Source organism: Erythrolamprus reginae, chromosome Z (genome assembly GCF_031021105.1).
Source record: "Erythrolamprus reginae isolate rEryReg1 chromosome Z, rEryReg1.hap1, whole genome shotgun sequence".
In the NCBI taxonomy this organism is placed as follows: domain Eukaryota; kingdom Metazoa; phylum Chordata; class Lepidosauria; order Squamata; family Dipsadidae; genus Erythrolamprus; species Erythrolamprus reginae.
The window spans coordinates 98,231,018-98,253,270 of record NC_091963.1 but is presented as its reverse complement, the minus strand read 5'-3'; the positions used below and the strand labels follow the sequence as shown (position 1 = coordinate 98,253,270).

The window sequence follows — 22,253 nt, the reverse complement described above, 5'->3', positions numbered from 1 at the left end:
GTTTTAGCTTTACTCATACTCTAGAACAGCCACAGCTTCAAAAGCATCCTCAGGGAGTGGTATGATGGCGAACCTTTTTTTACCTCGGGTGCCGAAAGAGCGTGGTTGCGTGCGCAACTATTGACATTCATAATTCAATGTCTAGGGAGGGCGAAAACAGCTTCCCTCACCCCCCAAGAGGCCCTCTGGAGGCTGGAAATGGCTTGTTTCCCAACTTCTGGTGGGTCCATTAGATTTGTGTTTTGCCCTTCTCAGGCTCCAAAGGCTTCCCTGGAACCAGGGGAGGTAAAAATGCCCTCCCCCATCCCCCCAGAGGCTCTCTGGAAGCCAAAAACACCCTTCCAGAGCCTCTGTGCAAGTCAAAAATCAGCTGGCCAGCACACACATGTACTTGGAGCTGAGCTAGGGCAATGGCTCGTGTGCCAGCAGATATGGCTCTGCACGCCACTGTGGCACCCACGCCCTCGGTTCACCATCACTGATGTATATCTAGCAAGTGTATAAAAAGTCCATCTACCCCTTTTCAAGAACTAGGGCTGCGACCAACTGCACTGCAACTACTGGAGGGACAGAATTGGGAATGCCTGAGCAGGATTGCAAATCAAGATCCAGAATGTGAGAGCACCAATCTGCTGTTTTTATATTGATGCTTGTGGGATTGCCAGCCTGAGATTTAAACAAATTTAAAGTAGGTGATCTCCTGGATCTGTGGCGTTATTCTTCATCTGATTTCTAAATCTGGTGGAATCGTCTGACCCCAACCATATAAAAGAAAGTAGGAATGGATATTTTCAGTAGCAATGCCCTAAGTTTGGAATGGTTTCCCCACAAAAGCTAGCCATACTCAGGCTTACTGTTTTCTGCCAGGCAAGATTATTTTTATTCTTCTCATTTTTGAGATTGAACTATTCTTTCATCATATTTTAGCCTACTGTGCAAACTAAGAATTAAAATACTGTTAATACACAAACCATAATCACACTAGTTAAAGCTTCCTTAAATGGATAAAACAGATGTTCCATTAATGAACTAAAAATAACCACTTTCTAGAAAGTATTTATCATAACCTAATTAGTGGTAGTGCTTGGGTTAAAAATAAGCCCCATTCCTGAACTTGTCTTCAACTTGAATTTGTATTTAAGGCAAAAATCGTACTTCTAGATTGCCTATTACTAGAATACTGGTAGACAATATTAAAATGTGTACTTTAGGAGTTCCTAAATGCACTGACAGCTTCAGCACGTCAGCTTGAAGGACAATGCTAACCCTCATTTTTAGTAATACTGTAGAAAATCCTTTTGCTTCTAGTAGTTGTCCTTGGTTAGATGTTCTTAATCAGAGAATTGCAAGTAATTGCATGTCCCTACACCTATAAAATACGTTGGCCCATGGAGGTTTAGCGAAATTTCTTAACACTTTTGCAAAGTCCAGGAATTTTTCAAAGCTGATATCAGTTGCTAAATCCCAATAAGGAACATTTATGTACAGTCTGATGCACAGCTTTCAACATTATTTGATAGTTTAGGCTGCAGATTGTGAAAGTTTTGATCTCTCTGGTTTCTTCCCATTGCCCCTAAATTTAAAAGGTTATGAACCATTGCTTATAAATGTATAATGTAAAAAGATCTGCTAATGAGAAAAAATAGCTTTAACTAAAAAGGCACTGCAATCTTTTAAAACCAGCTATTTAATTGTAAGGCCAGCCATTGGGTTGATACACCAAGTTTTATCAGCAGTGCTCTCTTAGCCAATACTCAAACAGGGCACCATGAAAAAGAAAAGATAAAACCTTTCTTTTGTATATTTCCAAAAGGGGAGGGATCGATTTAATACCTTGTGACTGAAAAAGTAAAATTTCATTTACGATACTTGCCAAAGGTCACATGACTTTTGTTCACACATCTAAGGGCTCTACTGCATAAAGGCCTTAAGTTGTTTATCTCCCATCTCAAATGAACTGAAAATGCAACTGGCATAAGAAAGGCTCAAAAGTTTCAATCCATTCTCCAGCTTGACTCTTCTGGTTATTTATTTATTTTATTTATTTATTGGACTTATACTGTATATTATATGTTCTGCCAGAATGCAAGTTACCATAGCTCTTGACAGGTGGATTCCCAATTTTTCTGCTTCTCCTATTCGTGTCTGAAAAAGAAGCCCAAACCACTTTTCTTTCCTTGCTGGTTCTTTCAAGATTGGTTTCCATGGAGTAACCTTCTATCTCAGTCCCTCTTTGTTGATTTCCCTTCAACTTTGATACCTTTTGGTTTGGGATACCCACCAATAGAACCCTTAAAAACAACAACAGGATTGCTTTCGTGCCTGTCTCAAAAGAGTAAGCTGGCAAAACTCTTTATCAAGTTCATTTGCCTTTTTAAATACACCATTTCACAGAAAAGCTGTCCCCTGCCTTAGATAGCAGGGGGGGAAAGTCTAGTGATCTATTGTTCCTTTCTGATTCTTTATTACTTCCTTATATTGCCTGACTTGTGACTAGCAAATAGGAGTGTTTTACTACATCACTTATCAAACATCTAGAAGGAATTACGTAATAAGATAAAACGTGACTCACAAAGCACAGCAGACTTTAAGTTTTATATGGCATAATTCTTCTACAGTGGAACCCCGACATAAGAGCTGCTCTACTTAAGAGCAACTCGAGATAAGAGCTGGGAGGGGAGAGATATTTTTGTTCTACTTACAAGCCCAAATTCGAGATACAAGCGCCAAGGAGCTGTCTCCTGAAGCCAAACGCTAACTTCCGCGTTCGGCTTCAGGAGACAGCTGCGAAGCGGCGCATGTGTTTTAAAAGGTTGCAGCCGGCCTGGGGGGCTCGGGGGGGGTGCTTGCAGCTTTCTTTCTTGCTCTTTTTCTTTCTCTCTTTTACCTTCCCTTCTATTTCTTCTTTTCTTTCTCCTTCCCACCTTCTTCCCTCCCTCCCTCCCTTCACTCATTCCTCTCTTACGCTCCCCTTTCATAAGTTTCCTTGCTTCCTTCCTCTGTTCCTGTCCCTTCCCCCTTTCTTTCTTTCTTGCTTTCTTTCTTGCTCTTTTTCTTTCTCTCTTTTACCTTCCCTTCCTCTATTTCTTCTTTTCTTTCTCCTTCCCACCTTCTTCCCTCCCTCCCTTCACTCATTCCTCTCTTACTCTCCCCTTTCATAAGTTTCCTTGCTTCCTTCCTCTGTTCCTGTCCCTTCCCCCTTTCTTTCTTTCTTGCTTTCTTTCTTTCTCTCTTTTTCCGTTCCTTGCCGCTTGCTATCGGCGCTTTTGAGCTGAGTCCGGGAGCGAATTCGCTCCCGGACTCAGCTCAAAAGCGGCGAGAATGAACGGCGTGGGCGGGCGAAGGGCGGGCGGCAGCGAGGAGTTTGCGTGGGCGGTGGGGAAACTCCTCGCTGACGCCAGCAAGAGGGGGAAGACCCAGGGAAGCCGCTGCCATCTACGCATGCGTGCCCGGCACGCATGCGTAGATGGTATTTTTGACTTCCGGGTTGAAAAATAGCGAAGTACCCTGTTCGCAATGGCTGGGGACGCAATAAACGGGGGATCACTGTACAGTGTTCCCTCAATTTTCACGGGGGATGCGTTCTGAGACCACTCGCAAAAGTCGAATTTCCGCGAAGTAGAGATGTAGAAGTAAATACACCATTTTTGGCTATGAACAGTATTCCAAGCCATCCCTTAACACTTTAAACCCCTAAATTACCATTTCCCATTCCCTTAACAACCATTTACTCACCACTATTACTGGTACTCACCACTGAATAAGACACTTAGTGATCCTGATATTTATAAACATAATTATTTATTAACAATAATTATTTTTTTTTGTTATTTGCAAAAAAATTTAGTTTGACAATGACGGATGATGTCAAGGGCGAGAAAAACCATGGTATAGAAACAAAACCGCAAAGTATTTTTGAATTAATATGTTTTGAAAAACCGTGGTATAGGCTATTCGCGAAGTTCGGACCTGTGAAAATGCTTGTGTTTTTTTGCACCTTGACTTATTTGGTTCACTCTGCATTTTTGAAGCCTAATCTTTTAAAAAAAACCCCCACCCATACTTGACCCTTTGCTGCGCGGATTGTATATTAAAATACTATTAATATCCTCTAAATACTATTTAAAAGTTATCTATCAACAAGATGTACCCTGTCGTATATGATTCTGTCCCTCCAGCCTGATGTGCTAGAAAACAGTATTGAGCCCACTGAAATACAAGATACAGATTATGCATTAGACCTTTTCTCTAACAGCATCCATATTTTGAAATCCACCCAACCAAATTAAATTTGACCTCGAATATCCTTTCATTCCATAAAATACTATTTTATTTTGAGATTTCTTCAGTTCCTGTTATAATTGTGGATAACAACCAAGTTAGTTTTTGATTGTTTTATTGTGTTAAAAAAAATTCTGAATTTTTAAAAAAGAGCCACCTTAGTATATTGGTGAAGGTGCCAGGCTAGAAACCAGTAGATTGCAACTTTAGCCCTTAGACATGCAAACTGGTTGAACCAGTCACTTTCTTTCTCAAGCCAGTTCACCTCACAAGGTGGTTGTGGGAAAAATAGGAGGAAGAACAAATATTAGGTATGTTTGTCACCTTGAGTTACTTATAAAAACATTGCGATAAACAAATCTTTAAAATGCTTTGCACCCATATCTATTTGTGTTTGTTGAAACTATAATCTGGAGGCATGGGTCTAGACGCTCCAAATTAAATACCAAAATACTTTAAGATCGCCTAGAATTCCCAATTAGCACAGGAGAAGATATTTTCTTTCTTTGGACTTTGCTCATACTGTATAAGCCAAGGAGGAAGAAAATACAAGCTAAAAGAAGTTATTGTTGCATCACTTTCCAGTGCCTGGTTGGGTGGGGCAGATCTGCTGAAAGAGAAAGTTCATTATAGTGAGGACTGCAGTCCATAAGATAGAAACATACCCAAGACAGGAAATGTCTGTTGCAGGATAAGAAATGAAACTTTACATGACTAGAAGAGAAACAACAATCTTCAGCTCAAACCCTCCTATAAAATTAAGTCTGAACATTTTTTATTCAGACTAGCAGCAATTAGACTACTAAATAAACTTCTACTATTAGATTTGTAATGTATTGTATCACCATTATGTTGTGAGCCGCCCCGAGTCCTCAGAGAGGGGCGGCATACAAATCTAATAAACTATAAACTATAGCAAGAAAGAATATTCCGAAATCACATTTACAGGTACTGCCAAAACTTCCCTTCATTATTAATTCTACTCAGAGATATATTGATGATTGGCAAATGCAGCATGTAGGGAAGTAATAAAAGAAATGAAATACAGTATTAATATAATTTGGATAACTGACCAGATGGTTAATAAATCAGCCCACATGGTTCTATTCAGTTTTCTAATACTGTATATTTAACAGTTACATACTATTTGCCTTGGAATTGAGGTTTATAAACTTATAATTATGACAATCGAGCATCTTTGGGAGCCTGCCAAAAAATTCAAAAGGTGATTGTAATTCTTTTATGTGTGGCATGTAGTGCACACATAAGCCCTGATTTCTATGTTCAGTTTTTCTACAGACTATTTTTGCGGAACTCCACTATTATAAGAAATTATACTGACTATCAATGTAAAAGTATAAGAGATTAATTCCAGAATCAAATCATTGAGGTTAATTCTATTTTTATTTAACTGTTTTATTTGAGATTTTGTAAAATAACCTTGAAAACTGAAATTCTTGAAAATGGGTCTGTATTTATGTAAAAGATAACAGCAATCAGGGATTTGTTAATTATTTCTCCCTTTTCAACTAAGTGAGAAATGTTAACTAGACTGATTTTATGTGATCAGAGTTAGCTTCCTTAAATCATTTAGGAAAATTATTTTATCTACTTTTATCCACTTGATTAAAAATCAAATCTAAGCCCCAAAGAAGTGACAGTTGTAATTTAGTAGCAGTAAGAAAGGAGCAAATATAGGTGATTCTTGACTTATAACCATAACCGAGCCAAAAATTTTGGTTATAAATCAAGGTATCATGTGACCAGATTCAATGACCATTTTTGCATTTGCATTTTGTAAAGCAAAATCCTGCAGTTATCTGTAAAGTTAATTTTAAGCAAATCTATTCTGAATGGAAGATTTTTGCTGGAAACTGGCAAAAAATAGCAAATCATGGTCATATGACCAAAGGATGCTGCAATCAATTGTAAATTTGAGCCAGTTACAAAACACCTGAATTACAATAACATAACCACAGGATGGGGAACGTCAGTTGTAAGTTTGAAGATGGGCCATATGCTTTTAAAACGTCCATCACAACTTTGCACAATACTTAAATAAGTGGTTGTAAGTCAAGGGCTACTGTAAGGGGTGAATAAACTAATTGTCCACTACCATGGCCACTTATCCAAAGGTCTGTTTCCTATTTCTTTTTTAAAATGGGACACATCAAGAGATTTAAACAAGACTCACAAATTTCTTTAAGGAGGAGCCTGTTTCCTCCCTGATGAATCTTGATCATAAATATGTAACAAACCTATTGGATGAACAATCCAAACAGAGATTACAAAAATTAAACTGCTTCATTATTAAGTGGTGTATTTGAAATTAAGAACAAAAACCAAAGCCTCACTATACAAATCTTTTGAAGCCTGGAACAAGTGAATTTAAGGCAATAGTTTCAATAGTTCCAGTTTTAAAGGCAGAATGATTTATGTTTTCTTTTCTAGAGGTTTGTTACCATCCAAAGAGAAAATACTGTACAGAAACATTAGTGAAAAGCAATGTACAGTTTCAGATCATTCTTCTTCTTATACAGAAGACAAATTGTACAACTCTAAGATGCAATGCTTTCCTCTGCTTCTGAGGGTTCTTTTACTAATGACAATAAAATATAAAACAAATTTAAGGATAAATTGTTTAAACTTCCATGAAGTGCATATCTGAAAAAGCAAACTTCTATTAATTTTTTATTTGTTTGGAACCCCATCCTATATTTTCAATTGCTTCAAAAATTACTGGAACTACAACTTTCCTTTACCTGATATTTTACAGTTGCATTGGGATGTCAAATGATTCCAAGTGATGGGAACTACATTCATAATGAAAGCTGTGGTGGCACAGTGGTTAGAATGCCGGGGTGGCGCAATAGGTAGAGTGCTGTACTGCAGGCCACTGAAGCTGACTGTAGATCTGTAGGTCAGCGGTTCAAATCTCATCACCGGCTCAAGGTTGACTCAGCCTTCTATCCTTCCAAGGTGGATAAATTGAGGACCCGGATTGCGGGGACAATATGCTGGCTCTGTTAAAAAGTGCTATTGCTAACATGTTGTAAGCCGCCCTGAGTCTAAGGAGAAGGGCGGCATAAAATTCAAACAAATAAACAAACAAACAAACAAACAAATAAATGCAGTGCTGCAGGTTAACTCACTCCAGTTTGAGTCTTATCAACTAATGGTTGATTCTGCCTTTCATTCTTCCGAGATCTGTAAATTGAGGGTCCAGATTGTTGGGGGCAATATGTAAACCACTTAGAGAGGCCTGTAAAGTCTTCTGAAGCTGTATATAAGTCTAAATGCTATTGCTATAGTATCTCTTTTAGTATGCAGCCTGTCCTTTTTTATTATTTATTTAAATTATATTTCATCTTTTTATAAACAACTCCTTATTTTCTTCTTATTTCTTATTTTGTCCACACCAAGCACCCTGTATTAGAATACTCAGTGTTATTATAATGTTCAATTGGCAGATGGACACATATACTTATCTCAGTACAGATATAAACACTATTTGGCAAGAGGCAATAAAACACAGGAGTTGCTAGATTAAACTCCTATGCCATTCCTATGTTGAATCCAAATGTATGCAAGATAAGAACTGAGTGACAAGAGCAGATTATTTGAGAGGTATGACTAGCTGTCCTTGTTAATCTGTTATCTTATATAGCACATTGGAAAGAAAGGAACCAGCCTTATAATAATTCTGATGGCCTGCAAGGACTGTTACATTCTCTTCACCAAATATGCCTTGTTTAAAGCTTTGTGTACTAAAGGCTGCTTTATATACAAAACAGCAATATTGTCATAATACAGGAAAGTACAAATTACCCCAAATTATGGCAACAAGCAAAAAAAAAAGTTCTGTTTTCTGTTCCCAGGCAACCATAACATCTTTATAAAATTTAGCATAAATATTGAAAGGATATTGTCATGGTGAGAAACTGCTGTGAAAAATTGCTAAACATTATTTTAGCAAGCAAGATTAGATATCTGTCCTAAAGATTTCAATAAAAATCATTAATGGAGCCCAATCACAGATTGCTTTCGTTAGTTCACTGTTCATTAATCAATAAATTATTCCTCTGTTTCTGATCATTTGAAGTTTATTTTTCAGTTAGTTCTCTCTTGCCTAGCTTTTCTTTGTTTTAATGCAAAATCATATCTGGTTTAAAGTTTTCAGTTAAATTTTCTAAACTTATTTCAAGCTTAAGATATTGAAAAGGTCTCGGTTTGTTTTGGAAGCAGCAAGGATGAAAAAGGATCATGGTTGCTTAACCTTGGTGTCCTTTTGCTTTCTCCTAATTCTGGACTGAGTCTGAAGCACAGAAAAAGCCAACATCCATTTTGAATCCATCTACAAAAGCCATCTGAGCAAACAGATGGAAAGGCAGCAGGGCAGGACATATGTTTTTAGCTTTCTAATGCAACAGTTTCTTGCCAACTGTCATCTGAGGCAACAACTACCTTAATGGCAAAATTGTTCCTCTTTCCATTTTTCCCTTACAGGGTGGAATACAAAATATATATATTAAAAAAACCCCTTAATAATATTTGCATAATATAGCAAAAATAAAAACAAAAAACACAATAACCCAAACCCCTAAACCCCTATTAATTAAGCCCACAATTAGGACAATTGAAACTAGGGAAATAATAGAGAGTAAACATTAAAACAAAAACTCCATTGAACTGTTGCTCTAATAAAAATTTGCAAGCACCCTAACAATTTTATTAAAATAAACTGAACATCTGATAGTGAATAAAGTTATAGAATAGGTCAAGGATGTCAATCTCATGTCATCACAGCGGCGTCAGGTGATATAGTGAAGTGTTTCCCAACCTTGGCAACTTGAAGATATTTGGACTTCAACTCCCAGAATTCCCCAGCCAGCGAATGCTGGCTGGGGAATTCTGGGAGTTGAAGTCCAGATATCTCCAAGTTGCCAAGGTTGGGTAACACTGATATAGTGGGACTTCCCTCCCCTTCATTAAATCGGGTGTTGCCAGCATGTGATGTATCCGGCCCCCAATCCTCGAGTTTGACAGACGTGGAATAGTTCATTTAAATATTAGAGAATTATAGGCGTGCCATGCATAGTGCATTCTACACAGGCACTGCCATGAATTAAATAATGTCAATTCTTGGCTTCAAGAAAACTAATACAGTGATCCCCCGGTTATTGCGTCCCCGACCATTGCGAACAGGGTAATTCGCGATTTTTCAACCCGGAAGTAAACTCCACCATCTGCGCATGCGTGCCCTTCCACGCATGCGTAGATGGTGGAGTTTCCCCGCCGGGCAGAGGCTTCCCTGGGTCTTCCCCCTCTTTCTCTATGTTGCTTCTTCCTCTCTCACACTCTCTTCCTCCCTCTCTCATCTCTTTCTTTCCTTCTCTCTCTTTCTCTATCTCTCCCCCTCTTGCTCTCGAGCGGCCGCCTAGCAGCTGATCTGCTCGGCAGCGCAGCAGCAGCGAGGAGCCGAAGATCTTCGGCTCCTCGCTGGTGCTGCGCTGCCGAGCAGATCAGCTGCTAGGCGGACGAAGGAACCTTCCCTGGGTCTTCCCCGCCCGGATCTTCGGCTCCTCGCTGCAGCCGCGCGCCCCTCGCCTTCGCCTCACCTGGCGGGCGAAGGAGGGCGCAGCTCCGGCCGCTCGCCTCGGAGCCGGTCTGCCTCACTGCCTCCAGTCCGCGGCAATTCCCCTCAGCACGCTGCCGGATCCAGCGGGGGAGGGGGGGAAGCGAAGGCGCGGCGATGGGCAAGGGCTGCCAGTGAGCCTTCTCCGTCCCTTTCCTGCTGCACCGGTCTGGGGCCAAGTGGGCGGGGGGCGGCCGGGACCTCGCCTGTCTCCGCCGCCCGCATCGCCCCTCCGGCGGGCCGGCCTCCCCCGCCCGCCTCTGCTGCAGCCGCCACCGCCTCCCCGACTGGCACAAAAGGGCCCCGCCCGCCCCGCAGCTTACCTTGCGGCGGGATTCCCTCCCCCCGCAGCCAAAACTAAAAGCCTGTCTCTTTTTTTTCTTGCGGCGAGCCCAAGCCGTTTCTCTCTCGACCGCAGCCGAGCTTCCCTCGGCCCCCTTTGGCCCCGTCGCCTCCTCCCCGCCTGCCTTTCCTCGCCAAGCGCACGAAAAAAAAGAGAGAAGGCTTCTACCAGAAGCCGGGTTGGGGGTTCCCATGTCGGCGGGGATGTTTTAAAACACCCGCGCGACTTTCCAATGAGTCCCGAAGACAAACGCGTTGTCTTCGGGACTCATTGGAAAGTCGCGCGGGTGTTTTAAAACGTCCCCGCCGAGATGGGGGGCTCGCTAGCACCCCCCTAACCCGGGTTGGGGGTTCGGGGGTGTGCTAGGGAGCCTCCCATGTCGGCGGGGATGTTTTAAAACACCCGCGCCACTTTCCAATGAGTCCCGAAGACAACGCGTTTGTCTTCGGGACTCATTGGAAAGTGGCGCGGGTGTTTTAAAACATCCCCGCCGACATGGGAGGCTCCCTAGCACACCCCCAAACCCGGGTTGGGGGTTCGGGGGTGTGCTAGGGAGCCTCCCATGTCGGCGGGGATGTTTTAAAACACCCGCGCCACTTTCCAATGAGTCCCGAAGACAAACGCGTTGTCTTCGGGACTCATTGGAAAGTGGCGCGGGTGTTTTAAAACATCCCCGCCGACATGGGAGGCTCGCTAGCACACCCCCAAACCCGGGTTGGGGGTTCGGGGGTGTGCTAGGGAGCCTCCCATGTCGGCGGGGATGTTTTAAAACACCCGCGCCACTTTCCAATGAGTCCCGAAGACAAACGCGTTGTCTTCGGGACTCATTGGAAAGTGGCGCGGGTGTTTTAAAACATCCCCGCCGACATGGGAGGCTCCCTAGCACACCCCCAAACCCGGGTTGGGCGTTCGGGGGTGTGCTAGGGAGCCTCCCATGTCGGCGGGGATGTTTTAAAACACCCGCGCGACTTTCCAATGAGTCCCGAAGTCTTCGGGACTCATTGGAAAGTCGCGCGGGTGTTTTAAAACATCCCCGCCGACATGGGAGGCTCCCTAGCACACCCCCGAACGCCCAACCCGGGTTTGGGGGTGTGCTAGGGAGCCTCCCATGTCGGCGGGGATGTTTTAAAACACCCGCGCCACTTTCCAATGAGTCCCGAAGACAACGCGTTTGTCTTCGGGACTCATTGGAAAGTGGCGCGGGTGTTTTAAAACATCCCCGCCGACATGGGAGGCTCCCTAGCACACCCCCGAACCCCCAACCCGGGTTTGGGGGTGTGCTAGCGAGCCTCCCATGTCGGCGGGGATGTTTTAAAACACCCGCGCCACTTTCCAATGAGTCCCGAAGACAACGCGTTTGTCTTCGGGACTCATTGGAAAGTCGCGCGGGTGTTTTAAAACATCCCCGCCGACATGGGAGGCTCCCTAGCACACCCCCGAACCCCCAACCCGGGTTTGGGGGTGTGCTAGGGAGCCTCCCATGTCGGCGGGGATGTTTTAAAACACCCGCGCCACTTTCCAATGAGTCCCGAAGACAAACGCGTTGTCTTCGGGACTCATTGGAAAGTGGCGCGGGTGTTTTAAAACATCCCCGCCGACATGGGAGGCTCCCTAGCACACCCCCGAACCCCCAACCCGGGTTAGGGGGGTGCTAGCGAGCCCCCCATCTCGGCGGGGACGTTTTAAAACACCCGCGCCGCCCCCAAGTAAAAACACCATCTGCACATGCGCAGAAGGTGTTTTTACTTCCGCAGCGCTACTTCGCGAAAACCCGCTCGTTGCGGGGGGTCCTGGAACGGAACCCTCGCAAAGAGCGGGGGATCACTGTAATTCTTTTAGTACTCAAATGAAGATTATGATTCATTGCTGTAATATTAACAATTTTCCAATATTTACTGGATATTTTAAGCAAGGCACATTTTCCAATATTTACTGGATATTTTAAGTAAGGCACATTGTCAATCCATGAATTTTTAAGGGGGAAGGAAATACTTTCAGAGTATTAGGTACTTTATTAGGTACTTTAATCCATTATGGTGACACTAAAAGCAATCATTTTGTATATTGATGGTTAATTGTATGGAACATCCAATAAAAGAGTGATTTCTCTGGCACTGCTTAAGCATTCAGGTCAAAGTCTCATAAATTATGCGGGTTACGTTCTGAATAATTTCCATTCACGGTTTATATAAATCTCATTTTACAATTGCCTTGTTTAGCAATTGATGAAGGTGAAAAAGTAACTTTACAGCCAATAGTCACATTTGCAACTTTATTAGGTCTATAAAAGTGAAGGAAAGCTGAAATAAGGTCATTAGCATAACTGCAGTTTTACTTAGTGATTGCTTAACATCCAAATTACCTTTCCCAATTGGAACCTCCAAATGAGGGCCTTATGTACTTCCTTTATGCTCTTTCCCACTTATATTACTGTTTATTAACAGTATGAGAGAGCAAAAATAACTGAACACTTTGGGATTCTTAGTTGTTATTTGCCTTTATTAAAAAAACAATAACGATAACACTTCACTTGAAGTTACTGAACAAGCTTTCTTTAAGGCCAGGACAGCTCCTTTGCTTGTTCATGATAAACAAAACTCAAATTATACAAAGTCCCTAAAAAGCAAGGAAAGGTAGGCCACATTGTTCAAGCACAATCAAGTGGTAAAGACTGATGGTTGCATATTTCTAGAGACTCATGTCCCTAGTATACCTGCAACCCAATTAAGAAAACCTTAAGCAATTACATAGGTGATTAATGCTCACTCAAAATAATACTGTGCCATCATAGATGTGATCTCTCTAGTCACACTTGCTAGCCATCTGATAGAGAGACTTTTTCTATCTTTGTTGGGTACAATTCCATGCATGTCAATCTGATTAGTTGCTCAAAGAGGAAGCAGCAGCTGAAGCTAAGCAGAATCACATCAGATACCTGTACAATTAGCACAGGTGGCCCCCTCTCTCTATATCAATGACCGCATCTCTAACAATCCATTTATTAAACTACTGAAGTTCGCAGATGACACAACAGTGATCAGTCTCATTCGAGACAATAACGAATCCGCATACAGATGGGAGGTTGAACAACTAACCTTGTGGTGTGATCGGAACAACCTGGAATTGAACACGCTCAAAACTGTAGAAATGGTGATAGACTTTAAGGAAAATCCTCCCATACTTTCACCTTTTACAATGCTAGACAATACAGTATCAACAGTAGAGACCTTCAAATTTCTAGGTCCTACCATATCGCAAGATCTAAAATGAATACCTGACATCAAACACATGATCAAAAAATGTTCTTTCAGCGCAAACTCAGAAAGCTCAAACTGCCCAAGGAGTTGCTGATACAGTTCTACAGAGGAATTATTGAATCTGTCATTTGCACCTCTATAATTGTCTAGTTTGGTTCTGCAACCCAACAAGACAGACACAGATGTCAGAGGATAATTAGAACTTCAGAAAAAACATTGAGGACCTGTATACTGCACGAGTCAAAAAGAGGGCTGTGAAAATATTTATAGACCCCTCACGTCCTGGACACAAACTATTTCTGGTCGACAAGTGTCATATATGCTTGTTGTTTGAATGTGAATGAATTATTTTAATGTTCCAGGGTTTTTAGAGTAGTCAGTCATATTAATTAGATTTTAGATATTGATATTACCGGTATATACTGTTTTTTGTTATATTGTGAGCCACCCCGAGTCCTTGGAGAAGGGCGGCCTACAAATACAATAATAAACGAAGTTTCAACTCCTATCCTCAAAATGATACTATAGAGCATTGCATACCAGAACAACTAGACACAAGAACATTATCCCCAGATACCATCACTCTGCTAAACAAATAATTCCCTAAACACTTTCAAACTATTTACTAATCCTGCACTACTATTAATTTTCTCATATTTCCTGTCACCCATCTTCTTCCATTAATGAACATTATCCCCAGATACCATCACTCTGCTAAACAAATAATTCCCTAAACACTTTCAAACTATTTACTAATCCTGCACTACTATTAATTTTCTCATATTTCCTGTCACCCATCTTCTTCCATTAATGACTATATGACTGTAACTGTGTTGCTTGTATCCTTATGATTTATATTGACTGGTTTCTAATATGATTTGATTGCTTATTTGTACCAGGCTTATCATTGTTGTACCTTATAATTCTTGATGAACATATCTTTTCTTTTATGTACACTGAGAGCATATGCACCAAGACAAATTTCTTGTGTGTCCAATCACACTCAACCAATAAAAATTATATTCTTTTCTATTCTATTCTTGTCTAGCCTAGTCTAGTCTGTTATCTAGTGAAACAGCTTTCTCTAGTTATCTTGCTCTTCAACTCTCCAAATTGCAGGAATATATGTGAAATGTGTCAAGTAAAAGAAAGGCATGTTTCAAATGTAGGTAGTTGTATTTGCATTGGAAACATTCATTTAACAGCTGTTTGCAATTATTAATGGTGATGAAAAAAGTTACTTACAACCAATCCTTACAACATCAGAGTGTCTTACAATCAATTGCAGTTTTCAAAAGTCACACAGTCAAAATTCAGGCATTTGACAACCAGAATGTATTTTTGACCAATTGCAATGCCTTGGGAGCATGCGATTGTTAGGGGAAGCCAGATTCACTTAACAACCATATGATTTGCTTAGCAACACTAGCAAAAAAACCCCATGAAATTAGATTTGATTCAGTTAATGATAATTTCCTTTGCAATAGAAGTTCCAGTCCTAGTTGAGAACTACAGTAGCTGTAATTGCACATCACAGAATGTTTTTATTGCAGCAAATGCTAGTGAAAATATAAGTAACACAATTTATCACAATAAAATGAATTCATAAATAAATTTTCACAAACATATTCAAAAGTTTGCAAAATATTTTTATAACTACAATGTTGGGCTATAGATAGGATTGCTAAATTGCATTGTTTTATTATATAAAACTTATACATTTCTGTAAAATAATCTGGATTTATAAAGAATAGATTAAAATATATACCTGCAATAACACACCTATTAGACAAAGCCAAATATATAAGACAGAGCTAATTCTCAGCAACAATTTAACTTAAATGGGGACTAAACAGAATCCTTGTATTTATTCTTCAAGCCATCATCTAAATCTCCTTCTCTTTACTACACTAGTGGCCTTTCTCATTATGAAAGTACAGTAGTTTGGAATGGTTAAGTTTTGTTTCTTCCAACTTTATCTCTTCCACTTTCTGATTTCTCTGGTTTCTTTGAAGAGCTTTGCTTTCAATGCTCTGGCCCCTCCTTTCCATCATACATTCTCTTTTTAAGAGAACTTGAAGAAGCATATTATTTTGACATTATCTTTTCAGTTCTAGCATTTCCATTAGGAAAGCGTATTTTATTTTCTTGGTATGTCTAACCATCTATATCAATGCCTCATATCACTATGTCTGATTCTTGGGACCATAACTCATTTTGAAGGACAGATATCTAACAATGCACTTTAAAAACCTTGTAATATGCAGGCTTTAAAATGAAAAGAAGGGAGGTACTTTTTTTTTTTTTTACACAAGAAACTAAATGAAATGTTGGGGGGCAGCTTCCAAAAAAATCATTTACATTATGTTGCCAGAGAATGGATGAAAATTTTTAATGTAAGAAATCCAGAAATCCAACTTGTCCAACAGATGGCTGTTTTTTCAAGAAAAGGGGGGGGGGGAGAGGGCAGACACCCATCTCCAGTGGTAATTGGCAGCATCGCTGAACAGTTTCTACAAATATAAAGTGACCTCCTCCCAGCTCTAACAACTTTGCCTTCTTTGCCCAAACATGCCCAAGAGGCTTCGGATATTGGAAAATATCTGCCACCCACCCTCATCTTTAGCTACCTCCTCTCTCCCCAGACTTGACCAACTTCAGCTTCACCTCACAGGCTTTGACCTAGCGGCTGATGATCTTTACACTTCCTCCTGAACTCTTTTTTACTCATTTGTGCAATCTCCTGTCACTGCACCCACGCGAGTCTTCAGAGGAGCTATTATTTCAAATGACTTAGAGAATAATATCGTCTTCATTCAAACTAAGCATTAGCTTTTCTTTTTTTTTATTATTTTTCGCCTGCATCGAATTGCTGACTCACGTCCAGCTTTTGATCTATTCTATTTATATCCCGACCTGGCCAGAATTGGTGCCTCTGATCTTACTAATAGGTTGCAACTTAACACTGACACGCTAGCTGCGTTTACATGACGGCCTGAACCACAAATTAACAAATTAAGCACAGCTGTTATGCGCTAATTAATCCAGCCGGTTAATTTATGGATCGTCGCCTGGTTGTGAAAAGGCAGAGAGAAAAAATAATAATAACATGAATTAGTTAAGCATAAGCGAATAGTGCGAACACTTGCTATTGGTTAAATACAAGGCTCTGCGCGCGAGCGGCTTCTCTGGTAAACTTTCTTCAACAAATTGCACTTCCCGCTTCCTTACCGGCCGCTATGACAATCAGGCAAAGGAAGGAGGGTGCCCTGCCACCTTCAGGAGACATGGTCGTGCCAATCCACTGGCTGGAGCTGAAGTCCTGGACCGGCAAGGCGGCCTTGCTGGTTTCCGAGTCGCTTTGTTGCGCGGCTTTGAGAGAGGCGGGCAAAAATCCTACCACCCGAATTGTGAGCACTTCCTCTGATCACTTCAAGAAGAATGGTTTTTTTCCTTTCGTCCGGGACTGCGACAATGAAACGCCTCCCTCGCTGGGTCTCCGTCCACCCCCACTGCCACTTACCGCCCTTCGCGGCTGCTGGCGCGGCGCTGTCCGCGCTCCGTTCCAGGGCGGCCTCTGCTGGACGGTGCGAACAGGTTTAGCAAGTGCCCACAGCAGGTCGAACCAGGCATTGGCCGCTCCTAGTCGGGAGGATAGGTGGTCGTCACAACGCTCTAGTACCTGCTCCGGTCTTTGCATCTTCGGGTTGCAGAGTTTCATCCCCCGCCCCCTTCAGCCGGCTTCCTGATACAGTATAGTAATATTGCTAGCTTAACTTTAAAAAAATATTTTTGAAAAACAAATCGTCAGTTTCTCGACTTTTCATTTTTACAAATAAATGTATTAAATTTAGAATATTATTATTATTATTAATAATAAGTCTACGGAGAGGGGCGGCATACAAGACCAATAAATAAAATAATAATAATAATAATAATAATAATAATAATAATAATAATAATAATTTATTAGATTTGTATGCCGCCCCTCTCCAGAGACTCGGAGCAGCTCACAACAATCACAACAATATACAAATCCAATATTTTTTTTAAAAAAACATTTTAAAAGCCCATCATTAAGAACCATTCAATACGATCGTACCATACTACAATTTATTTAGTAAATCAAAATAATACGTCAGCATTTGCAATGTATGTGACCTTTGTCCCCAATTTGCAAGTTTCGGCTTGTAAATAATGTCTGCAACAGGTTTCTCACCCTTTTTGCTTGAAGGGAAGTTTATTTTATGCACAGCTTTGATGATTGCTCAAAATTTCTATTAATATCAAATTTATTTTGCAAACCGATACAAAAAGATTACTGTCTTCCAATTTGATAAGTTTACAAATTATAACTAATATCTAGACTTGTAAAGCATGAGCATATAACATCCCAGAGTGTTTTCACACACATTACTTTGGATAAATAGCAATACTTCAGAAATCCTTCCATTCCCCACTATCCTGTCAGAGCCAAAGAAACTTCTTGGATGAGAAGTGAAACGTTCAGTTGACTTCTGAAAAAAGCATCTTTGGGACTTATATACTATTTTAATTTTTAAAAATAGGATAACAGTTGGCAGCAACCTTGGAGATCTTTTAATCCACCCCCTTCTCAAGTAGGAAACTCAGTACCATTTCAAACAAATGGTTGTCCAATCTCTTCTTAAAAACTACAGTGTTAGAGCACTTACAATTTCTGGAAGTAGGCTGCTTAATTGTTCTAGCTCAAGAATTTTCTCCTTAGTTCTAGATTGATTCTCTCTTTGATGAGTTTCCATCCATTGCTTTTTGTCTTGTTTTCAGATATTTTGGAGAATAAATTAACCTACTCTTTGTGGCAGCTGCTTATATACCAGAACATTGCTATCACTTTTTCCTTTCATTAAATTAAATACAGTACAGTATTCCTGCAACCATTCTTTGTATGTTTTAGCCACCAGTCCCCTAATCATCTTTATTGATTTTCTTTGTGCTGTTTCTAGAGTCTTAATATTCTTTTTATATTCTAGCAATTGCAAAACTAGATGCAATATTCCAATTGTGGTCTTACCAAGGAATTATTGAATGGTATTAACACTTCATGCAATCTTAATTCTATCCCTCTGTTAATGCAAACTGTAACTGCATTGGCTTTTTCCGGTAGCTGCAGAGCACTGCTGGTTCATATTTAAGTGATTGTCCACTAAAACATCAATATCACTCTTGCAGTTACTAATATTGAGTCAGGTACGTTTTATTCCAGTGGCCCTCAAACTTTCTGGGCTGGCAAACGGGTGGAGGGAGAAGAGGAGATGATTCTGTGTGAGTGATAGGTGTACACATGTAGGTCCATTTGCATGCCTGTCATTCTTTTTTGAAAATGAGAACTACCTCAGCTCTTTTCCAGTCCTCTAATAGATCCCCGGTGTTCCAGTATCTTTGAAATATATGGTTCAGTGGTTCTGAGATCATGTCTGCTAATTCCCTCAGAAATTTGGGGTTTGCTTTAAGAGTGCTTTGGTTTAGACCCATTACAAAAATAAGATTCTCTTACTTTTGAAAACTGTCGTTTGGCATTTGTATACACAAACCTCTGTCTTTATGGAATTCATATTGACTCCTGTCTCCCCACAATAGGTTGGATATTGGGAAAGTTCAGCAACTGCGTACTTTAGTTGCTACTTGAGGGGAAATGCTGCAAAAATAGTATGCTTCATGTTGCGGGCCTAGCTGCAGGTTAAATGTCTTGTCTTATCTTTTTACGAGTTTATTACTAATCAAAAAGACTCTAATTGGCTAACAATGCAAGACAAGGCAATATAACATTTATTTCTGTATTTATAGAACTTATATGGCTGGCCAACTCAAACATTGCAACCCTGGGTACTGTACAATAAATCAAAAACAGAACAAGATAAAATCCAACCAGATCTCCCGAGGCAGCCAATGACTCACATTACTTTATCCCCTCAGGATGGGACTCCCTGATCATGACAACTCTCCAGAAAATGATTTTCTGGAGAGGGGGATTGTGAGAGAGTCATTAAGATAGTCTGTCTTTCTGTCCGTCTGTCTGTCCATCCCCCTCCCCCATACTTTTACATTGATTACATTTAAATTAATACTGAAAGCTTTATTCCAAAGCAGAACAACTTCTATAGAAAATGCCTTCCTGGTAGAGTAAATGGGACGTTTCCAAATTGACTAGGCAGAAACGGGGGAAAAGGCTCCTAAAAATCATTTACATTTAAAACCATATAAGAGTTTGTTGTTAGTGACCTTTGCCTTGAATTGCACTCAGCAACCCAACATTCAATTTAACTTTTATTTATATTAAACTGTATTAAATTTAAAACCTGCCCAGCTCCATTACAAATCTGGGCAGAGTACAACATTCAAAATTTAAAATAGAACAATTCACACAAGACAAAACACAAAAATAAAATATGTCCAGAGAAAACAGCAGACACAATATCCAAGATTTGTCCCCAGTCAAAAGCTCAGGGTAATAACAGGGGAGGGGGCTGCATAAATCTTTAGAGGAGATGCTATCCAAGAGGACCAGATACTCCTATGTCCTGTCAGCTGGCTTTGTTTATAGTAGTTAACCTTTGAATTTTACTTATTATATTTACAGTCACCCATCTCACTAACCAAAATGACCTTGGAAAGCTGTGGATGCCAACTAAGAATGCATGTTTTTGGTGCTGCTGGAGGCTGTGCAAGAGTAGGATGACCTCTCACATGGCCTCTACACACTCTGAAAGTTGTGCTAGAGCAGCGGTTCTCAACCTTTCCAATGCCGCGACCCCTTAATACAGTTTCTCATGTTGTGGTGACCCCCAACCATAAGTCTAGCGCCAATTCTCACAACAGAGCTTTAAGCTGATTGGCAGGAAAGTCAAAGGGGTACCCCTCTGTAAACGCCTGATTGGTCGGATTGTAGAAATATGTTCCAAGACTCCAGAATAGAAGCTTTGGTTCCTAAAACCATGGAAAATTTGTCTTTTCCCATGGTCTTAGGCGACCCCTGTGAAACAGTCGTTCGACCCCCAAACGGGTCCCGATCCCCAGGTTGAGAACCACTGTGCTAGAGGCTCATGCATTTGTAAAGAGCCTCTAAGAAGTATGTAAGAAGAGGGCAGGCTTTTGTAGGAATTTGGCAGCTGCAGAGGAGTATTCTCTGAAGGCATTTGAAAAACAAAGGTCTTGTGCAACTTGGGTAGGCATGCATATCCTGGAGAGGACTGTGCCCTGGGGCGGGGTGGGGGGCAATAGTACAATTTCCCAAGTTTTGTATGCCTTGAGGAGTGGCATAAGGTAGTCTTTTTTAATGACAGCTGTGGCTCTAGAGCTGAAATTGTGAACTGAACCCCTACTCAGTGCTGCTACTGTGTCCTGCTGCTCAATGTGGCCTAAATGGAATTAGATAGAGAATTGTTTCTATTTGGGGGGTGGGGGGGGGGTGGAGATTATGACATGTCAGCAGAATCAAGTTTTTGCCAAAACATTTTTCATATTTTTATCGAAAAGGTTCAAATGCTGACTTTCATAGCCTCTCCCAATGTCCTGAGCGAAAGATGTATAAGATAGATATTATGCCTACAGAATTCCTCGGTAATTGGCCCTGTTACATTACATAAATGTGTTAGATAGCATTGTATTGTAAGAGTATAAAATGCAATAAAATCTATAGTATAAAATAGCCATTATGAATGTTGCTGCTAGTCATATAGTTGAATCATATGGATTCCATGATTGTCACTTTAAAAAAAAAAACAAGGATATTTCAGGATGAAAGCACTTTCTTATTTTTTGAAACCCAGAATTTCTCAACCTTATTACTGTATTTTTTGGAGTATAAGACATAACGGAGTATAAGACGTATCTTAGGTTTTGGGGAGGAAAATAGGGGGGAAAACCTGCCTACCAGGTATTTACATATAGCTAGCATCCTTAGTCTTGTCATTTTCAGCATTTTACTTTATCCCCTGGTTAGGGTTTTAAATTTTTTTATTTGGAACGAGTAGCAATGAAAAAAAAACCTGTAAAGACTTAGGGCTGAGAAAAACCTTATTCAGAGAGAGTGACAATGAAAAAGCCTGCAAGCTGGTATTTTTATTTATTTATTTATTCATTCATTCATTCATTCATTTATTTTATTTTGTCCAATACATATTAGCTGGGAAGATTGTTAGCACTTCATTAGGGCTGGGGGGGGGGCCCTTAAAAAAAGACACATCCAGAGTATAAGAAATACCCAAATTTTCAGCCTCTTTTAGGAAGGAAAAAGCTGTGTCTTATACTCCAAAAAATACATGTAAGGACTTTAGCTTCCCGAATTCTCCCTCAAGCACAGCATTGGCTGAAGAACTCTGGGAACTGAAGCTCATGCATTTTAAAGTTGCTGAGATTGAGAAACACTGACCTAATCAAAAGGAAAATTAGAAAGAAACGATATAAAGTGCCTCAGAAACCCTGGAATTCCATCTCTCTCTTAGCCAGCAGGATAATGTCAGAAAACAAGGAGAACTGATCAAACTTTGGAATACTGTATATGAAGAACCAACCAAAGAAAGATTAAATTAAAAATGAGCCATAGAGAAAACTCTCAACATAGTATCTGTGGAAGAGAGGCAATTTGTTGGACTGCTCCATTTTACAATCACCATCATTCTCTTCCTGGTTACATGGTGCAGAGTATATACCAGTGACGCCGAACCTTTTTTTCCTTGGGTGCAGAAAGAGTGTGCGT

The 22,253-nt window shown here is 40.5% G+C and overlaps 1 protein-coding gene across 2 annotated transcripts in view; it reads right to left on the bottom strand.

Annotated features, from left to right (window-relative positions):
- The window catches only part of PARM1 (prostate androgen-regulated mucin-like protein 1), a 53,489-nt gene extending 36,416 nt beyond the window's left edge, over positions 1–17,073 (bottom strand). Inside the window, exon 1 of one of the 2 annotated variants that reach the window (XR_011556749.1) lies at positions 16,748–17,066. Coding sequence is in view for 1 of the 2 variants with exons in the window: in XM_070726548.1 (XP_070582649.1) it covers positions 16,748–16,805 (58 nt within the window). In the remaining variant the exon portion in view is untranslated. Of the gene's footprint in view, positions 1–16,747 lie in introns of both variants that reach the window. The other variant, XM_070726548.1, reaches the window with a different exon arrangement.
- Positions 17,074–22,253: the final 5,180 nt, after the last annotated feature.